Source organism: Aulonocara sp. 'chitande type north' Nkhata Bay, linkage group LG7, assembly GCF_057382095.1.
Source record: "Aulonocara sp. 'chitande type north' Nkhata Bay isolate Kocher_YH1m ecotype deep benthic linkage group LG7, A_spYH_male_GT1.1, whole genome shotgun sequence".
In the NCBI taxonomy this organism is placed as follows: Eukaryota; Metazoa; Chordata; class Actinopteri; order Cichliformes; family Cichlidae; genus Aulonocara; species Aulonocara sp. 'chitande type north' Nkhata Bay.
The window spans coordinates 55,293,372-55,311,078 of NC_141350.1; the positions used below are offsets into that span (position 1 = coordinate 55,293,372).

General features: G+C 40.2%; 1 protein-coding gene across 3 annotated transcripts in view; it reads right to left on the bottom strand.

Moving 5' to 3' along the window:
- Positions 1-389: 389 nt before the first annotated feature.
- The window catches only part of pde8b (phosphodiesterase 8B), a 45,778-nt gene continuing 28,460 nt past the window's right edge, over positions 390-17,707 (bottom strand). For 2 of the 3 annotated variants that reach the window (XM_086301424.1, XM_086301425.1), the window contains exons 12-22: positions 17,540-17,617; positions 16,772-16,848; positions 16,010-16,174; positions 14,501-14,546; positions 13,646-13,775; positions 13,265-13,463; positions 12,364-12,581; positions 12,093-12,231; positions 11,276-11,443; positions 10,952-11,081; positions 390-4,071 (exon numbers count right to left, since the gene is read on the bottom strand). In XM_086301424.1, coding sequence (XP_086157550.1) covers positions 3,962-4,071; positions 10,952-11,081; positions 11,276-11,443; positions 12,093-12,231; positions 12,364-12,581; positions 13,265-13,463; positions 13,646-13,775; positions 14,501-14,546; positions 16,010-16,174; positions 16,772-16,848; positions 17,540-17,617 — 1,460 coding nt within the window. In that variant the 3' untranslated portion in view covers positions 390-3,961. The other variant, XM_086301423.1, reaches the window with a different exon arrangement.

Consider the following 17,707-nt stretch of genomic DNA (forward strand, 5'->3'; position numbering starts at 1 on the left):
GCCCAATGTGGGCTTTATTTAATCAACACGTCAACTAAAGGACTTGATGCACTGCATCCTGATCACAACATGTTTTGTACAACATTATATTATATTATAAAAATACATCCCAGCTGTAGTTTATGTCAATTAATGTCTCACAGATCGGAGATGGTGGACAGTTTTAGTTAATTTTGGAATCTTTTCCAACAATTTTTAAAAAACATTAGTAAATACCTTTAAACAAAATACACATAACTTATTCAGTTAGATTTCAGGATGCTGGTAAGTGACTCCTTTTATTTTGTAAAGATGTATCGTTTAGATTTTGTCCTCCAACTTTTGGGAAGAAGGCAAACATTTCAGCTTGAAAGGATTCCTGTAAAACATCTTTGTGCCAAAAACGTAACAACTTTATATTGAAAGAACTTTTTAATTGTCTCTCACAATACAACTTTGTGTTTGACAGAAAACATCAAAATAAGACCAGAGAGAGCAAAATACATTAAACCTTTTCAACAAACATGGCGGCTCTTACGGAAAGCTTTTGTAACTACTATGCTTGAGGCAGTAACATCTTTGAAAACATTACAGTTCTCATGGCCAATGACCCTCATATTTTTCAAAAAATATTTTTCCGCACTCTATACTATCTATCAATCACTTTCTAATTATTGTCATGGTTGTAAATGATAGAAAAGATAGAACTGGCACGTTCTTGCAGTCACGGCCAACAGTTTTATTGATGAGAGGGAAATCGAAATCTTTGTAAGTGATGAAAGCGTTATGTCACCAGCTGTAATCGAATGTAACTGAGCTCATCATATTCTGCTTTTTACTGCTCATGGAAAAGACTGTCTGACATTTAAATCTGAAGTATTGTCTGTGTGAATAGAAATCTTCATCGTATACTAGCAAAAATATCTTCTCATAGTCAACGATAGCAGCTATGAAACATTCAGAGGTGGAGCCGCTTTTCAAGTCACCCTAAAAAAACCCGAACAAACATAACTTTGGAAATTAACAGCAACACATAACATCCACAATAAAAAGGTATGAAAGCAAAATATGTAAAAAGCAAAGCGAAAATAATATTGGCCGAGTATTTACAAGAACAGCAGATACATTAGGTAGTTTACAGTGTATTGCAACAATAGCAGAGCTACACAGTGAGACGTAACAAGATTAAGGCGTTGATTAAGACCTTCATCGTCAGCATAATGACAACATCAGTGTGAATACATCGAACATGGAGGTGAACAAACAAGGAACGTGCGTTTTATCCAACTGCACCTGGTTCAGCTTCTGTCGTTAAAAATCTCGTAGTTGTACAAAATACATGGAAAAAGCTTCGGGGGCCGTCAACACTGACTAACTCAGAACTGTAGCACAGACCGTGATGCATCAGGCCAAATATCCTAGTTTTAAAAACATCTAAAACACATATGGCTTTTCTTCTTTTTGTGTTTTTTTTTTATGTTTTTGTTTTTATGTCTAGAGGAGGAAATGTTTCAACAAAAATACTTGTGTTCTGTAAAGATGACCAAAGAATAAGGCACCCTAAAGAGCTCTCTGTGCCTTTGGTTAATACTGCTTGATGTGCGTCTCCTGGATTACCACGCACATACTTGCACATGTAGACCAGCAGCTGAGCTGGAGAGTTGGGACAAGAACTGGTAATTACAGAAGTTCACCACATTAGTAGCCTATAGATATCTGGATATCGCCATTTTGATTTTTTGAATTTGTAAAATAATTTATTATGAAAGTCTTTTAAAGATTCTGCTGCTGGCAGTAGTGGATTCCAGTGCTGTTTTCACCTTCTGATATTAAAGCTTAACAGAGGTGATCTTAAATATCCAAGTCTAGTGACTAGTATTATTATAGTAGTATTCCATCCTCAGTCATAGTAGGATGAAATATAATACTAAACCAATTCCAGTCCAGCCACCTACACCCTTTCACTTTGTTTGCACTTTGTGGAGGCCACATTAAGTGCTGTTCCAACAAGCATTATGTGGTGGTGGGCTCTAGAGTCCGCAAAACACCAAGTGTGCACCTGTGCTGACTTACTCGCTACATGGAGGAAACACACTTACAGATAAGAAGGACTGTTTGAAGACTATCTCAGTATGAAAAACACTTTTGTGGAAGTTTTCTACATTTGTACATGTTTTTAAAAGTGCATCTGAATTTATTTGTTCTTATTTTTGTTGCAACAAATTCTAATAACAGAGAGCAGTATGTAAAATCACCATAACGACCTGGAGCATGTTAAAAATACCTGAATCAAACTGAAACACAACACGGCGTATTTTCCAATATGTCATGGACATATTAATACATTCATCTCATAGCGGCGCACATCTCCAAAGGAGCTGTTTGGAAGTACCTGTTTTCACCTGAGAAAGGTGAGGGCATCCCAGACTTTTTCCGCTTTATTTCTGCCCTCCTTCATAATTAACAGACTCTTCCACACAGTGGAAGTGCCAGATTGAAATTGGGCCTTTGTGTTGGTTTGATTTGATTCACGGACAACATGACAAATTTAGAGTCTACCACCTGTAGATGGAAGCCATATCATTCAAATGACACCCACCCCACCGAAAAAGGGGCCAAATGTCTTCAGTGTGAATTTTGGTTGCAGGATTCAAGCCTAAGTAAAACTGCTTAAGCAAAAAACACAAACGAGAGAGAGATGCTGGCTTTGCAGCCGTGCTTTTACAATCTAAACACGGTTTAGCAGCTCCTTCATCTGTTTGTCAGGTCAATGTGGGCTTCATTTCATCACTAAAAACATGTCAACTACAAAACCTGACACACTGTACCCCGACCAATTGCCAAGCATAGGCTCAAATAGAAAGCCAGTAACTATGTTGTTCAAATACTCGCAAGTCAATCATTTTTGGGGGGAGTGAAAATGTCTACAGTTAGTGTCACAAAGCTATGAGTGTAACATCTGGTAACTAAATAGCTCTGATACAGTGCAATTCTGTTCCTCCATTTGTTCGGACATGCAGGTTTGACAAGGATCTTCATTATCCTCACTAGCTGCTTTCACAGTGCACGTAAGATGGTGATGTAGAAGAAATGACAGTAGGTTATCAGGTGGCATTTTACAAGGTATTCTGCAGCTATATGATCTCAGGATCCAGCATTTGTCACGAAAATAGCCCTACAATCGGCAATCTGTGGACTGCACCCTGGTACATAGGTAAGTACTCCTGGAAGTGCCCTTTCTTTTAGATTTTGTCTGAACAGGGCAAATGGACAGGGATTGAAGGGAATTTGGTCCCAGACACAAGTCTCTACGTTGTTTCACAGCTAATGCAAAGATTAATTCCAGCTAAGCACCTTTTACTAGCTGGAACTGTGAAAAAGGAAGTATGGAGATTTGCACTCGCTTGTACTAAAATGCATGCCCAGATCACTTCAGATTCTTGTTTTCAGTCAGTGCCTCTGGCAATTGGCACGTTTTACTTTCCATATTTCTTTTATAGCAGTATACAGATACAGAAAGGAAATATTTGCTTTAAAGAAAACTTCCAAAAGCAAAGTCAACAAAAAGGGAGTTCAAAATGTAAGATGTCATGATTAGCTAAAGTGCAGGTTTCTGTTGTATTACACTGTATGGTACAGATTGTCAGGTGACCTATCAGGTCCACACTGTACCATGGAGGTGCTATCAAGATATACTTTAGGGGGCCATAAAGTGGCAACAGGGAGACAGCCTCCAGTGACCACCTGTTCTCTACTGGTACCACCTCCAGCTAGAACCATACAAGAGGCTGTGATTTGAGATGGAAACGGCATATCTGTGTTCTTCCGATTATAAAATTTTCAGGCCGTATCCAGGAACCCCTGAGAGGTCACGGACTTCTGTCAAATCCCAGCTGAAAAGAGTAACTGTTCCACCGCAGGGCTTCATTCACTGTCCTACCCTGCTTGGAGTGATATATGTAAGGAGGGGATGTGGACTCGGTCACGAAGGAGGCGGAGGACGTAGACTCTTACAGTTCATCTCATCCAAGGTCTTCCAGTATTTGTAGTTCTCTGACAGGTGCTCCATTAAGCCAGGAAGAGTGGCAAAGGCTGCAAGGAGACACATTGAAGTTGGTAGAATTAAAAACAAACATGGCTACACAGATGTGTGTTGTTAGGCAGATTTCAGTCATAGTTAGTAACTAATTATAAATTCAAACCATTAAATCATTGAAATAATATTGCACAGATCCTCTTGGTTTCACCAAAATAGCTCAGACAAAAGACAGTGGACGATATCCTGTGATATCTGGCACCAAAGTGTGAAAGGCAGGAGATAAAACCGTCCATGGTTTGGACTTGATTTTCCATTACATCCCACAATTTCTCAATCAGAACATTTGTAGGCCAAATCATCATCTTGACTTCTTTGTAATCTTCCTCAAACCACTTTTGGACAGATTTGGTGTGTGTAATAGGTAATGTGCGCAGTGCCTTTTTCTCATAGTCCCATGGTTTTCCAGGTAAGCAGTTCATCTAGCTGTCCATGTGACGAAAAAGAAACATCACATTTCTCATACACGGCCATTACTTTATGATCCAGTTCGGACATTGATGGCATATTTGGTGATTGATTAGGTAAGCATGAGCACTCTGACTGGTCTGCACTTATATAGCCCCACACACATTACTCTGACACCTTTGTCATACAAGCAGAATTAAGAAATGACCAGACAGATCAGCCTTCACTCCCCACAAGCATGAGTTAGTGTTTGCCGCCAGTGACCACGTCACTGATTCACTGGTTTTTTGTCCATGGTTTGTTTTTTGGCACTGGGATCTAAACAATAAATACCAGGGACACAACAAAGGAACTGCTGTTTCGAAACCTTCTGCCTTCCAGCCTTCACAAATCAGCCCTTGTCACAGACTCTTGGATACTTCACACAAGCTGAGAGACTATTTGTTGACACCCCTTCAAGATTCAAGATTTACTTTATTGTCATTCAGCACTACCTCAAAGACGCAATGCAGAATGAAATTACGTAGCACAAGCTTACATAAAGACATATAAAAATGTCAATAGAGTTGAAAAAAAAGGCAAATATAATAATTAAATAAATAAATACATATAAAGTCAGTGGTACATATTTAAAAAGCACAAATAAAAAAACAATTCAATTACTGCAAAAGAGAAATGCTGATTGTTGACCGATTGGTAGAGTATAATAATCTAGAGAACAGAAGCTGTTTTTGTGCTGTTCAGCAGTTCGATGGCTGGTGGAAAGCGCCTGAGGTGCGACCTGCACCTCAGGCTATGATACCGTCTGCCTGAGGGCAGAAGTGAGAACAGGCTGGGGTTGGGGCGGAAGGTGTCCCTGATGATGTTTTTTGCTCTGGATAAGGAGTGTTGTTTGGCTGGACCCTCAATAGATGGCAGTGTGACCCTAATAGTCCTCTCAGCTGATCTCACCACTCTTCTCAGGGCCTTTTTGTCTGAAGCACTGCTGTTCCTGTGCCAGAGAGAGATGCTGCTTGTCAACACACTCTCAATGGTGCCTCTGTAAAAGGTGGTGAGAACCCTGGCAACCTCCGGTCACTTAGGAAAAATGTCTACTCTCTGACTAGTTGGCAAATAGTTGTTGGAGGTTGTTGTCAGTTACTGGAAATGGACAACATCAGCCTTCAGCATTAAAAGCTTCAACCAAAGGTGCAAAGGGTGCAACTAGAAGGCATTCTGGTTGTCCTCAAAACTCTTTACAGTATGATTAGTGTCTTTGTAGTGTTTGCAGACAAATCCATGTCAATCAAAGCATTATCAGAGTGCTTTTTATAGCTATGTGCAATTTCTTGCTAGCAACTGGCAATAACCTTCAGCAGCCGGTTGTGGAATACGCACTTTTCCTAGCCATTTCTGGTTACCAGTGGGTCACTGAATGGTCTCTTGGCCTGCACAGCTGGGGCATTAGCAATCGCTTTCACAGCTACTGCCAGCAACTGCACGCAACTGGTCTCGGTATATGTTTTTTTTCCCCAAGTGACTGGCCTCTAGGCCCCTATCCCTGTGTGACTGAAGCCTAAGACTGCAACTAAAAAACTTACTGTTCCCGTTGACACTGTAGTTTTTATTCATTTCACCTGATAGTGGTTTTAAAAAATGTGAAACATATATGGTGACAGATGACAGCTGGCAAAAGATTAAAGGGACACCTGCAGACATAGCCTGGTTGGTCATATGTCTCATATCTATACAAGTAATTTTAATGTATCAAGTCTCAAAATATCAGATTATTCAAAGAACCATGAATAATCCCAGTAGAGAGAATGCAACAAACACATATGTAAATTATATTTTCAAAAAACAAAACAAAAAACAAAGTAACAAACAAACACACACACACAGACACACAAAAACAGGAAATCAGGGATAAACACCTACATTTGCCACTGACTTCCTGTTATCATTCCACACGGACTGTTAACATTTGTAAGCAGGCTATGTGCAGTCAGTTTGTGTACAGTTGCTAATGCTACATAGACTCTACAATGGTTCTCCCACATTAAAGGTCAGCTGGGGCTCAAAGGTCTCTCTGCCTCTCTCTCTCACACACACACCCACAGCCTGAGGCACCACAGCTTCGGCTTGTGTTGTTTACATCCTTGTTTCCGGCCTTGTTGATGAGCCACACTGCATCTGTGGAACTAACAATGACCCCTGCCTTGTCCTGACAGTGACCCTGGTGAATTGAAAGAGGCTGCATGTGTGTTTTAGTGTTTATGTGCAAGTGAAGTTCTGCTCGGCTGCTTGTCGAGTGATTGTAGCCAACCCCTCCACCCTCATCCCTGCCACTATTTCCCTGACTTCCACTCCCCTGATACTCTTGTAATTTCTCCTGATCCCACTGGCGTTTGGAATCTTTCCGTGACATCAGAGCTGACAGTAAACAAGCTGCCTCTCGGGGAGACTATGCTAAGAGGGGAATTCAGTGGGAATGGGGAACTAGTACAAGCAGCATACTATCCCGTTCCACTCATCATCACTTTCTCTCACTATCTCTTTCCTGTCATTTTCTCTCTTGCAATCTACTAAGAAAAAAATCACTGACGGCAATAAAAGAGGCCAGGAGTCAAGATGGCACTGTCAGAGGTTTTGTTTTAGTTGGACTGAAATGCCTAATTGTTTCAATTATTGCATTTGAGTTATGGAACAAACTGGAAATGTGGGAAGTGATTCAGAGGTCTTAACCCAGACTGGTTTAGTGTCCCCAAAGAAAGGTTACACTGAGCAGACACAACATTGCAGTAAGTAACATTAATCATGTTACAATGCAATTTCCTGTTGGGACAGGGTAGGTCCTGGCATTCATGCGGATGTTACTTATCCCCCTATCCAAAATCAAGTGGGATAATGCGCCCCACCACATGCACAAATACAGCTTGAGGAACATTAGAGCTGACCATAAGGCTGTAGCAGGAAGCAAGATTAATAGGTTAGTGAGCTACGACGAGCTTGGAGGTAGAGTCTTCTGTGTCATGAAAGTGGCTCCCTTTCTACCTGGCTAAATCACTATGGTAACTTATGCTGAACAGACAGCTGGAAGAGTCACGTTTTCATTAACGCTTTTATTTTCAGCATATTTTCTCTGGTAGGTGAATAAGTTTTACATGTGCAAGCTGTTAAGCTCTACCTTACTAATGCAACAAATGAAGCCCAGCTGTAAAGTTAGAGGAGAGCAAACTGTTCAGTGATGATAACAAACTGGAGCAAACTGCACTCATAGTAATGATTTTGTGCAGCAGAAGAGTTATATGTGAATGCGCTCAGATCCTGAAAACTAAAACCTGGCTTAACAGAGAAAGAAACCATTAATACATAAATCAGCAGCCATTTGAAGATATTAATGGAGGAGCTTCTTTAAACTGAAATCAAAGCAAGTAGGGATGGGTATCGTTTAGGTTTTATCCGATACCGGTGCCAAATCGGTACTTTTGAAACGGTGCCGGTGCTCAAACGGTGCTCGAACCGGTGCTTAAAGAATGGAGAACACAAACTTTGTCCAAAAACCTCTCATGTTCAGCTGGTTTTTTTTGTAAAAAGATAACAATGTTAGCCTTTTCTGCAGCTATGTGGCATATATGGCATCACTCTTGGCTGGAAGCAGTGCTTAAACAATGGAAAAAACACAAACTTTGTCCAAAAACCTCTCATGTTTAACTGTTTTCCACTTTTTCTTTGGTCATTTTAGCCTTTTTGGCCAGGGTGAAGGGAGTATCTGCCATCAAACAAGAAGACAGCCGCATGTAGCTATGATGATGTTTGCTAGTTCACCTTACATGCATTAATGTAATAACGTGGTTAGCCTACTCAACGTAAATTACACACGAACAACATGAAGCTACTCATGCAGAGAAGAACGGCTGCTGCTGCCATCATCATCCGTCATCATTTCTGCTACACTGGCAGGGCTAGGGGCCAGGACTCTATTCTTCGGGTTTTTGGGGGATGTTGCTCCGGTCCGATAACTGGCAACCCACCCAACGTGCACGGTGTGAGGTCTCGCAGCAAGCTATCAAATACGGCGCATTTCTTGGCTTTTAAAAAAAACGCTATGCGTCGCCAGCTGTTTAATCGGATTCTTGGTGTTACCTCCTTTGACAGTATCACAGTATCAGCTTAAAGCACTTGTTGCAGGCTGCTGAGTTTGCATCTTTTGCTGTGAAGTACAGCCAGACTTTTGACCGCTTCGACTTGGACATTTTTAATCTGTAGCTCTGCTCTAACAGCTCAGGAAAAAAAAGCACCGAAATAAAGCACCGAAATGTGCGCTGCTTTTCGGTCTGGTTACTACCGTTTATGTCAGAACCGGTGCCATCATGGCACCGGACACCGGTACCCATCCCTAAAAGCAAGGTTTATGGTTCAAACAGAAATCATCATCTAGGCTGATGAGCCGAGCCACTGCAGTCTTGCTGTTTTGGAAAAGGATAACTGCAGGACCCTGCACACTCACTGGCTATCAATTTGTGATTGATCCGTTGTTAGCATAACCTGGATAATTCTCCTTTTTCTGATCCAGAAAAATTTAATTTTTCCTGTTTTAGAATCCTGAGCCACAGTATTTCCTAATAATAATCATATTTAAGAAAATGTATATGTTTTATTTCAACATGACCTGACACTTGTGACTGACCACACAAAGTTATTAGGAAAGTGTCTACTGAGATCACAGCACACGAGAGCAGAGGGCTGTTTTCCCATGGACCTCTATGTTACCAGAAGTTGTTTTGCGGGGGCGTTGCATCCTATTGACCACGGACCGGTTTATGTCCGACAGTATTTTCACGGACCGGCCTTTAAGGTGTCGCGGATAAATACAACAAAATAAAACCAGTACCGGTACAAAAAAAATAAGATTTATTCATAACACACGGGAAAAGACCCAGGGAAACCGAGTTAACGATAACGCTGTCAAGTCGAAGCCTTGCAGGCTCAAAGTTTTGTATTATTATTTGATTCATTCAAAGCACCTTCAGGCAACTGTTGTTGTGATTTATTGCAAGTTATTAGGGGCTTGGCTTTGAGTGACAGGTGGTTGCTGTTTTGTCTTGTTTGGTATATAAATTTACAGTTTAGGATTTTCAGTCGCCAAATTTAGTGTTCCAGTTAATATCAAGCTGATTTATGGATGCAGCTTTCTATTCTTTCACTCAAATCTGGCCTTTTCTGGCATCCCAAAAACGAACAAACAAAAGAAAAAAAACCCTTTTATGTCATGGTCTGGGTGTGTGGCTGTAAAATTCCTGAAGGTCTGGACCTCCCTGGTATCCACCCATGGGCAGGGCCTACAGCCTCCCTCACCTGAAGCTGATTGAGGCAATCAGGTTGGAGATTTAAGCTGCTTGCTGACACTGCTTCCTCACTAGTTTGTCAACTACCCTATTTACTCCAGGAAATTCCAGCACACTGAACCACTCATCTTGGAAATCTGGTTAACCCGCCTGCTTTCAGAATCATCTCCTTGCCTCACCTGCCTGCCCTCCTGCCCTTGCACCACCTCGGGACCTTCACCGCTCAGGACAGCTGCCACACACCACCAAACCCACCTGGACCGCACCACCTCTCCTTCAACGCTTCCATCTCCCACCTGCACATACGTACCTAATCACCAGCCAGCTGCTGTTGCTTTCTTGGACCTGTCCCCTTGCTTATCCCTCTCCCCTGACCAAGACCCTCACGCCCCATGTGTCAAGCCTTAAGTCAGGTACTATCGTAAATGTCATTTTTGTGCTAGTTGATAAACCTTTGTTAAACCCTTTCCTCAGCCTCCGCTTTGGGTTTTCTGCACGTGGGTTTGATTTTTGGTACTCGGCCTCCGGCCGTTTTGTGACATTTTAAATGGTGGTCTATGAACCAGTCAGCAACTGTCCAGCTTATATTACTAGTTTTTGACTTTGTCACAGTCTTTATTTTGCAATCTGAGCAAATCTCACCAGTTTCTGTTGATGACAGTGTTGTCGGGAATGCATTTTCTTTTTATCAATCTCACATCCACAGATGTATTTAGAAACAAGAGAACAAGACTGCTTGGACTAACAGAAGCAGGCTGGTAACTTTAGGACATTTAGTAAAGATTGCAGTCACATGTAGAATGTGAAACAATTATCACTTCAAGAGAAAAGATGTGAAAGATCATTTGGGAAATGGTCTGAGTGAAAGCATTAGAGGAATCCTTAGCAAGCAAATGGCTTCTTATAGAACAACAGTTACTTTTGTTCTGTGAAAGTAAACATTTAAACTTGTTAAGCAGCAAGTCCCAATCTATGATTTATGATCCTGACCTTTTAGCTGCACAGTCAGACTTAATATGTGTGTAAATATAATACTCCACTCTATTGAAATGGAAACAAAGAAGAAAATGACTAAGAAGACTGTGTGGAAAACCACCCCTGAGAGAGAAACACAGAACACAGTTGAATTTTTTGCTCTTACCATCCCAGGCGTCAAACATATCAGTGATGAAGTAGTCTATGAAGGAAATCTGAGATTTGGGGACACTGCAGGTGTTCCTGTCGAAAACGGGCATCACCACTGGCAGCCCTTGTCTCTTCTCCTCATCTGTCTGCAGGGAAACACACATAATTCAATAAACAGGGAGCTTAGACGGCAGGAGGCCATTTATCTAATAAAGTATGCAAAGTGATTAAGCAAAAACAAATAAAATTAAATGAACAGTTAACTATCTTCACAGTAATGATTCTGTTCTAAGCTTTAAACCCGCTATTAAACTAAGCTGTTTTACTGATGCTCCCACACCTGTGCAAAGTACTCCTCAGAGATCCGTCCAGCCCACTCGATGCAGAGCTCGAGTGGTCTGCAGGGGTTTGCCACATCTGCACACTTGATCAGCATCCTCTTTATCAGCAGACGATTCTCTGGAGAGTTTCTGATGTTGGCCTGACCCTCACAGTCACTGTTCACGCTCTGTGGGAAAGACACAGCAGATATAACCATCTGGGACATCCAGAAAAATGAAGGACATAAGACACACAAACACATATACTGAGACATATAGTCTCATCACATATCTGTTTTGTAACTCTGATTTCTAATAACTTCCTGGAACGTTTCCTGGAAAGAGCTAATGTGGAACCATTTGTATTGTTTGCAAAAAAAAAAAAAGAAAAAGAAAAGTAAACCAAACAGGAAGTGTTGCTCTTTTTCTCCCCAGGCCTTCATCCTTCGGCAGACTAAGCAAACTACTGCTGACCAGTTAATCAAATTTTAATCTCAGTCACAGTTTCCCCCTCCAGTATTCAATGCATGAGGTTTTGGGAGTTTTTGCAGCAAAAGAATGATACAAATTAAAACTAATCAAATTTAAAATTGATATTTCATTTCTTGTCCTTCAATAAACACTCCAGTTTCAAAGATTAGAACATTCTGGCTACAATGAGTTCATATTTCAGGCTTTATGGGGTTAACACATATATAATAGTCGAGATAAAACAATTAATTACAACAATTAATAATTCTTTCTTTTAAAAAGTTTATTACATTCAGTATTTTTCCAAAATGTATACACCTTATTATTTGCTCTTACTGAGTGTCTCTGAAGCTATCTGACACTTACACTCGTGCTGGTCTCCTCTATGGCAGCCATTGGCTTGTTGATACTATTCACAAATTTGCTGACGTGTTCAAAGTGTCTGGTCATCTCTGTGGCCAGCACCATGTCTATGATGGCCTGTCGCAGCGTTCGGAACTGAGTCCTGTATGCAAAGGGTAAAATAAAATCAGCATCTATTCACATTCTGCATTGTTGCTGCATGCTAATGTAAATCAGCTGTGACTAAGAAGAAAACAAAAAGAAAAAAAAAAGCAGGTGTGCTGCTTCTACTGACCTGTCGATGTTCTTGAAAATGTTGCTCTTGCTGTCACGGACAGTGAGCTGGAAGGCGAGGGCTGCGTGGTGGCTCTCCAGAACGGCCGTGTCATTGTAGAGTATGGCCAGTTCACTACCTGCATTACACAAGAAGGAGTTGGTCCTGCCTGGGTGGTCCACATCGTGGACTGCTGCTGCTATCAGTGCTGCCACCTCATCCAGCTGGTCCAGACTGCTCTGAAGAAAACAGTGGAAACAAAAGGCCACATCAGTACTGGACTGCTCTGCATATATGGATGCAAGAACTTGCTGGAATAGGTCCTGGCATCTCTGTTTAGATTGCTCCCCTCGTGTTCCAAAGCCAGTAGCAGAAAATGATGGATGGATGGATTTTATTTAATCTTCATAATGAATACTATATCTGTATTGCACGATGCTATATGAGGCTTTTTTCAGTTGCAATTGCAAATAAAATAAAAAAGTGAATTTAAATCCATCCACCATCATTTTCTGCTGCTTATCTGGTTTTAGAACACAAGGGGTGCCGTGAACAGAGACGCCCAGTCCTATTCCAGTTAATCTGTATGTGTATCCCATCTTTTTTGGAATTGGGATTGTACAATGAATCGTATTCAGATCTTTTGCTTGTGTTCCTTTTAATAAATGCTGGTATGCAAACATATCTAGAGTTTTTTTTAAATAATCTGCACAAGCAAACAACATCTTCTATCAACAGTATCATTACATTTTTTTGTTAGTAGCATAACATGTTTTTTTTGGGTATATTTTTGGTATATTTTCCTTAATAAACCAAAATATACAATTCATTAAATGTGTATATATTATTTAGTATCTCCTGTTTTAGATTTATCATTCTCATGTGCCGCTCACTCAGTTTATATGTGTGCTTTTCTTCTAACCTTGACTCTCTCTTTGCGTAGGAAGTAGGCTGTAGCGTGCAGCACATCTGCAGCGTGTGTGGAATTGTGGTAGGAGTTAGAGGAGTGGTAGCTGGCCTCAATGAGCTGCAGCCAGGAGCGCAGTGTAGCCTCCGAGCAGTTTAAGAACTCACACACTCCAAAACTTGTGCAAATCTTCAGGCCTAGGTATGTCAGTGGTCTGCAGGGGATCACACAAAGGACTGGATGAATATGCGTGGAACAGGTTAAAGTAAGAAAAATGCAGCAAAACAGATCACTACTGGATAACGAAATGAATTGAAGCCAATAAGCATACGTAGCTTTTTCGAATCCAAGGAATTTGATATTGTTTGGACTCTCTGGATTAAATCATCTTTGTACCTTTTGTGTGTAGCTGCCTCCAGCTCCAGGATGTTGAATTCCCAGCACTCCTCATCATTCAGCATCTCAGCGATGTTTGGAGGAACATCATTCAAAGTGACTGGGATAGCCAGCTGGCTCTGACTCATGTCTAATAGACACACACACATAAAAATGTCACCATAAAAAGATCAACGAACTATTGTACCTGTGTTGGCTCTGTAATATTTATACCAATAGTTGTTCTGAAAATGTAAAGACTGTGGTAGCAATACAGTGTGCAATAAAATTATTTAGAGAAGTGAAGGAGCACCGGTGGTGTTGCAGTTACACTTACAAAGACACAGCTTTCAACATAATGACAAATTAGACCATATCTCAGAAAATTGACTCTTGCTTTGGGTCATCTCTCAGTTAAGTGCTCTTGTGACTGTAGTCATTATAATGGGGTTATGTAATAAACTGAGATGGAAAAATACACACTCTACAATGTTACAAGAACATTGCGACTCTTTCATCCTGCCAACAACAACTTCAAACTTAATATTTATTCAAGAGATTCCATCAAGACAACAGACCACATTCAACACCCAAAAGGCAACACCCAAACATATCTCTAGTCCCACATGTTTTTAACCTAATGCTTCATTAACAGCTAGCTACTATGAAGTTATTGCCCCGGTGTTGCCAATATATTTATACATACATTGAAATATTTACATAATGCACAGGATTATTGTGCAATATATATTGATTTTTCACCCCCTTGTTGTGGATATTCACTCATGAAAACACACCAGTGTGCAATAGTACCCACTGTATTCCTCTGTTTCTTTTTCTTTGTTGCCATTGATATTACAGTGCATTAAAACTTACTTTTGCAGAAAACATATTCATTCCCAGAGAGTCTGCGCAGCCCATCCTGGAGGGGAAAAAAATGAAGAAAATGATTTTTTGAAAATGATTTTGTTTCTTGAGACAGACAGTGAGCCTATTATTCTTAACATCTGACTATTCCATTAGAACCCCAAAACAAATAATGTGGCAGCCATGCTCAATATTTCAACTTGCACACACAGTGCAACAAACTGGAGTGAAAGATGCATTTATTGGGGAGAGTTGGTGGATTAACTAAGCATCAAAATAAACCCAACATGGAAGACAAGAAAACTGCCGTTCTCTAACTGACCACTCGAGTCTGCTTCCAAAAGTGAGCCACTCCCCACAGAGATGGTGAAACAAGTAAAACTTCCAAGGAGAGAAAGCTTTTTAAAACTTTATTTTGCAGAGTTTCTTTTGTAGTTGTGCCTCTGTATACCATTAAAAGTGTGTTTCAATTATTGTAATTCAGTGCAGCGCTTTAACCAATGGAGTTTAAAAGTACTGCATTAACTGTTTAGTTTAGATATTTTTATATACAGTACCTCATCATCAGAAAGGCACTTTCTGAAGCTGATTTTGAGTGTTGAACTTGCATTTGGTGTCTTTGCACTGGAACTCTTAACTATAAGGTCCACAGAGATATTGATGCAAGTGAAGGAGGCCATAATTAAGCAGTGGAACTAAAATAAACCCATCAGAGAGATTTTGATGTGGCCAAATCAACAATCTGGTATATTTTTTAAAAGAATGAATGCACAGCAACACTGAAAGACAACTAAAGGGGATAATTAAAGAATTATGTTCTTGGTTAAGACAAACCTCTTGACAAGAAGACTTTTGTCAAGACTCAAAGTCTTTAAGCAAGAGACGCCTTCATAAACGGACATACAGTGTTTACAACAAGGTGCAAACCATTGGTTACTTTCAAGAACATGAAGGCCAGATAAGACTTTGTCAGAAAGAGCCTGTTTTGAAAAAACTTCTTTGGAGAGATGAATACAAGATGAGCCTGAAGGATGAGCCTGAACCATAACAATAGGAGGAGAAAAGTAGAGCTGGTATCTCCTTTACCATCACATTGTCACTGAATTGATGTACTTTTGGTAGTTACTAGAAAACACAGCAGATCTATACTGCGGAGAAAAATCATACATTAAACAATTTGACTGATAGACTGCATCAGCGGTCTATAATATTGCTGCTGGAACCTAAAACTTGCTTTCAAAACAGAAATGTATGCGTGCAGTGACTCACCTCATAGTTGGGCTTATTCAACAAATTCAAATTAAATAAAAACTGTTGGCAGTACAAAAACACAAGCGTGATTGCTGAAGGCAAACATTTCTCGGCTGAATGAAAATACCTTTTTATATTTTATATGCATGAGGTAACAGTTTTACACTGTGATTAAAAACAGCCTGTTTCTTATGTCTCCTTATAAAGTGTTTCAGGCATCTCAACTTACGAACCAATGTTTAAGTACGTATACTAACTAATTCTTACACTCATAAGCCCGCCAACCAGGTCGCTTGTGTGTGGGTCATCTTCTTTGGAGGCAAGCTGAGGGGAGTAGAGCTCAGTGGTCCTCAGGATCTCCAACACACGGTCCAGAGCTTCGGCTACTGTTACTGGACTGCTCTCCTGAGCTGCATTGATGATGTTTATTACCTGGGAATGAGGGAAAAGAGTAGCCAGTTAGCAGTTAGCACTTCCTGTTATTGCTGTGAAAGGTGGTCCCTCAAGCTACTAAATGCTTGATATGTTAGATATTATAAATGTGTCCAAACACTTCCAGTTTGTTCCTGAGTTACTTGGACAACAGCCACAACAGTGAAAAACATTATGAAGTCACAATAAAGCTGACTTTGGAAATAAAATGCCACTATTTTACTTTTTCACAAACGGATGTTTCATTTTATTTGTGTACAATGCTGTCATCAAAAGAGTATGAAATTTAAAGAGTTATAACCAAGAAAAAAAAAGTGTTTTCGGAGCTTCAGTGACCTTTAACAGGTTAAGTCTTCTAAGTTCTTTGTTGAGTCATTGTGACTTCTTGTAATGAAAAAAAAAAAAACCCAAAACAGATGGATGAACGTACATGCTGAGGGCTGGACAGACAACCCACAAACATATTGTCTCTGGCATCGAAGGATAAAAACACAGTGCAAGTTGTGACTTCTGGTCATTTTTACATAGCATTTGCTTTGGTACATTTAAGGTTTATTTTACTGTAAATGATTAACTCCACTGCTTAAAGCAGCATACCTTTGTTATTGGAGCCTCAATGGTCATAGAATGAATCCTGGCCACAGAAGAGTATCTTCGATTTTGTAAACTGGGAGCTGCAATGTAGAAAACATTATGGTATTGGTATTGTGATCACTATATTATGGCTTGTGGATTATCAGTAATAATAACACGATTTTGGCTTTCATCAAAATGCTCATGAATGAAAGAGATAAAAAAAGAGCAAGAGAAAATATTTTGAGGGTGAGCAGAGGAGAAGCAGCATGCAGCTGAGATAACTTAAAATAGCAGCTGCGTCAAAGTGAGTGGAAGAGGGAGGTATGCATGTTATCAGCCCTCAACATCTCTCTGTACGATCTCTTTAGTTCAAGCACCTACCATAACACAGTCTGACTCACTCTCTCATTCGCTATCTCCAATCATTCCTTCATTCTTTCTTTACCCACTCCTATTTTGTGTTCTCCTTTGCTTTATTCACATTTTTTTATTATGTTCAATCTACTACGGTTGTTTTGTGTTCAAACATCTTCTTCAGATATTTAGCTGTAGACCATGGCTCCCGTTACATTGTGTTGTTTAGTTAGCGCTCCACACTTGCCGTACATCAGGATTGGGGCCTGTTTTGTTTATCTTCTCCTCATTATAATCTTAACTGTTATCAGCTTTAGCCAAGCCAATTGAAAATATGTTTAGATGTCTGGTTGTGCTTTTGGAGTGGCGCAAACTAGAGTTGTACCAATTTAAACAGAGGCTCAAAAACGTAAAACACATTTTAAATATCCTTACCGTCACTACTACGGGAGCTCACCGATCGGTCGTCCATCGAATCTTTTCTTCTGTCTCGGTGTCGTAGAGAATAGCACTCTGCGGATGGAAGTAATGCATGTAATACGATCAAGTAATTTCATCTTTGAGAATAATAACAAACGTGGACTTGTTTACTTTGGTGACCCC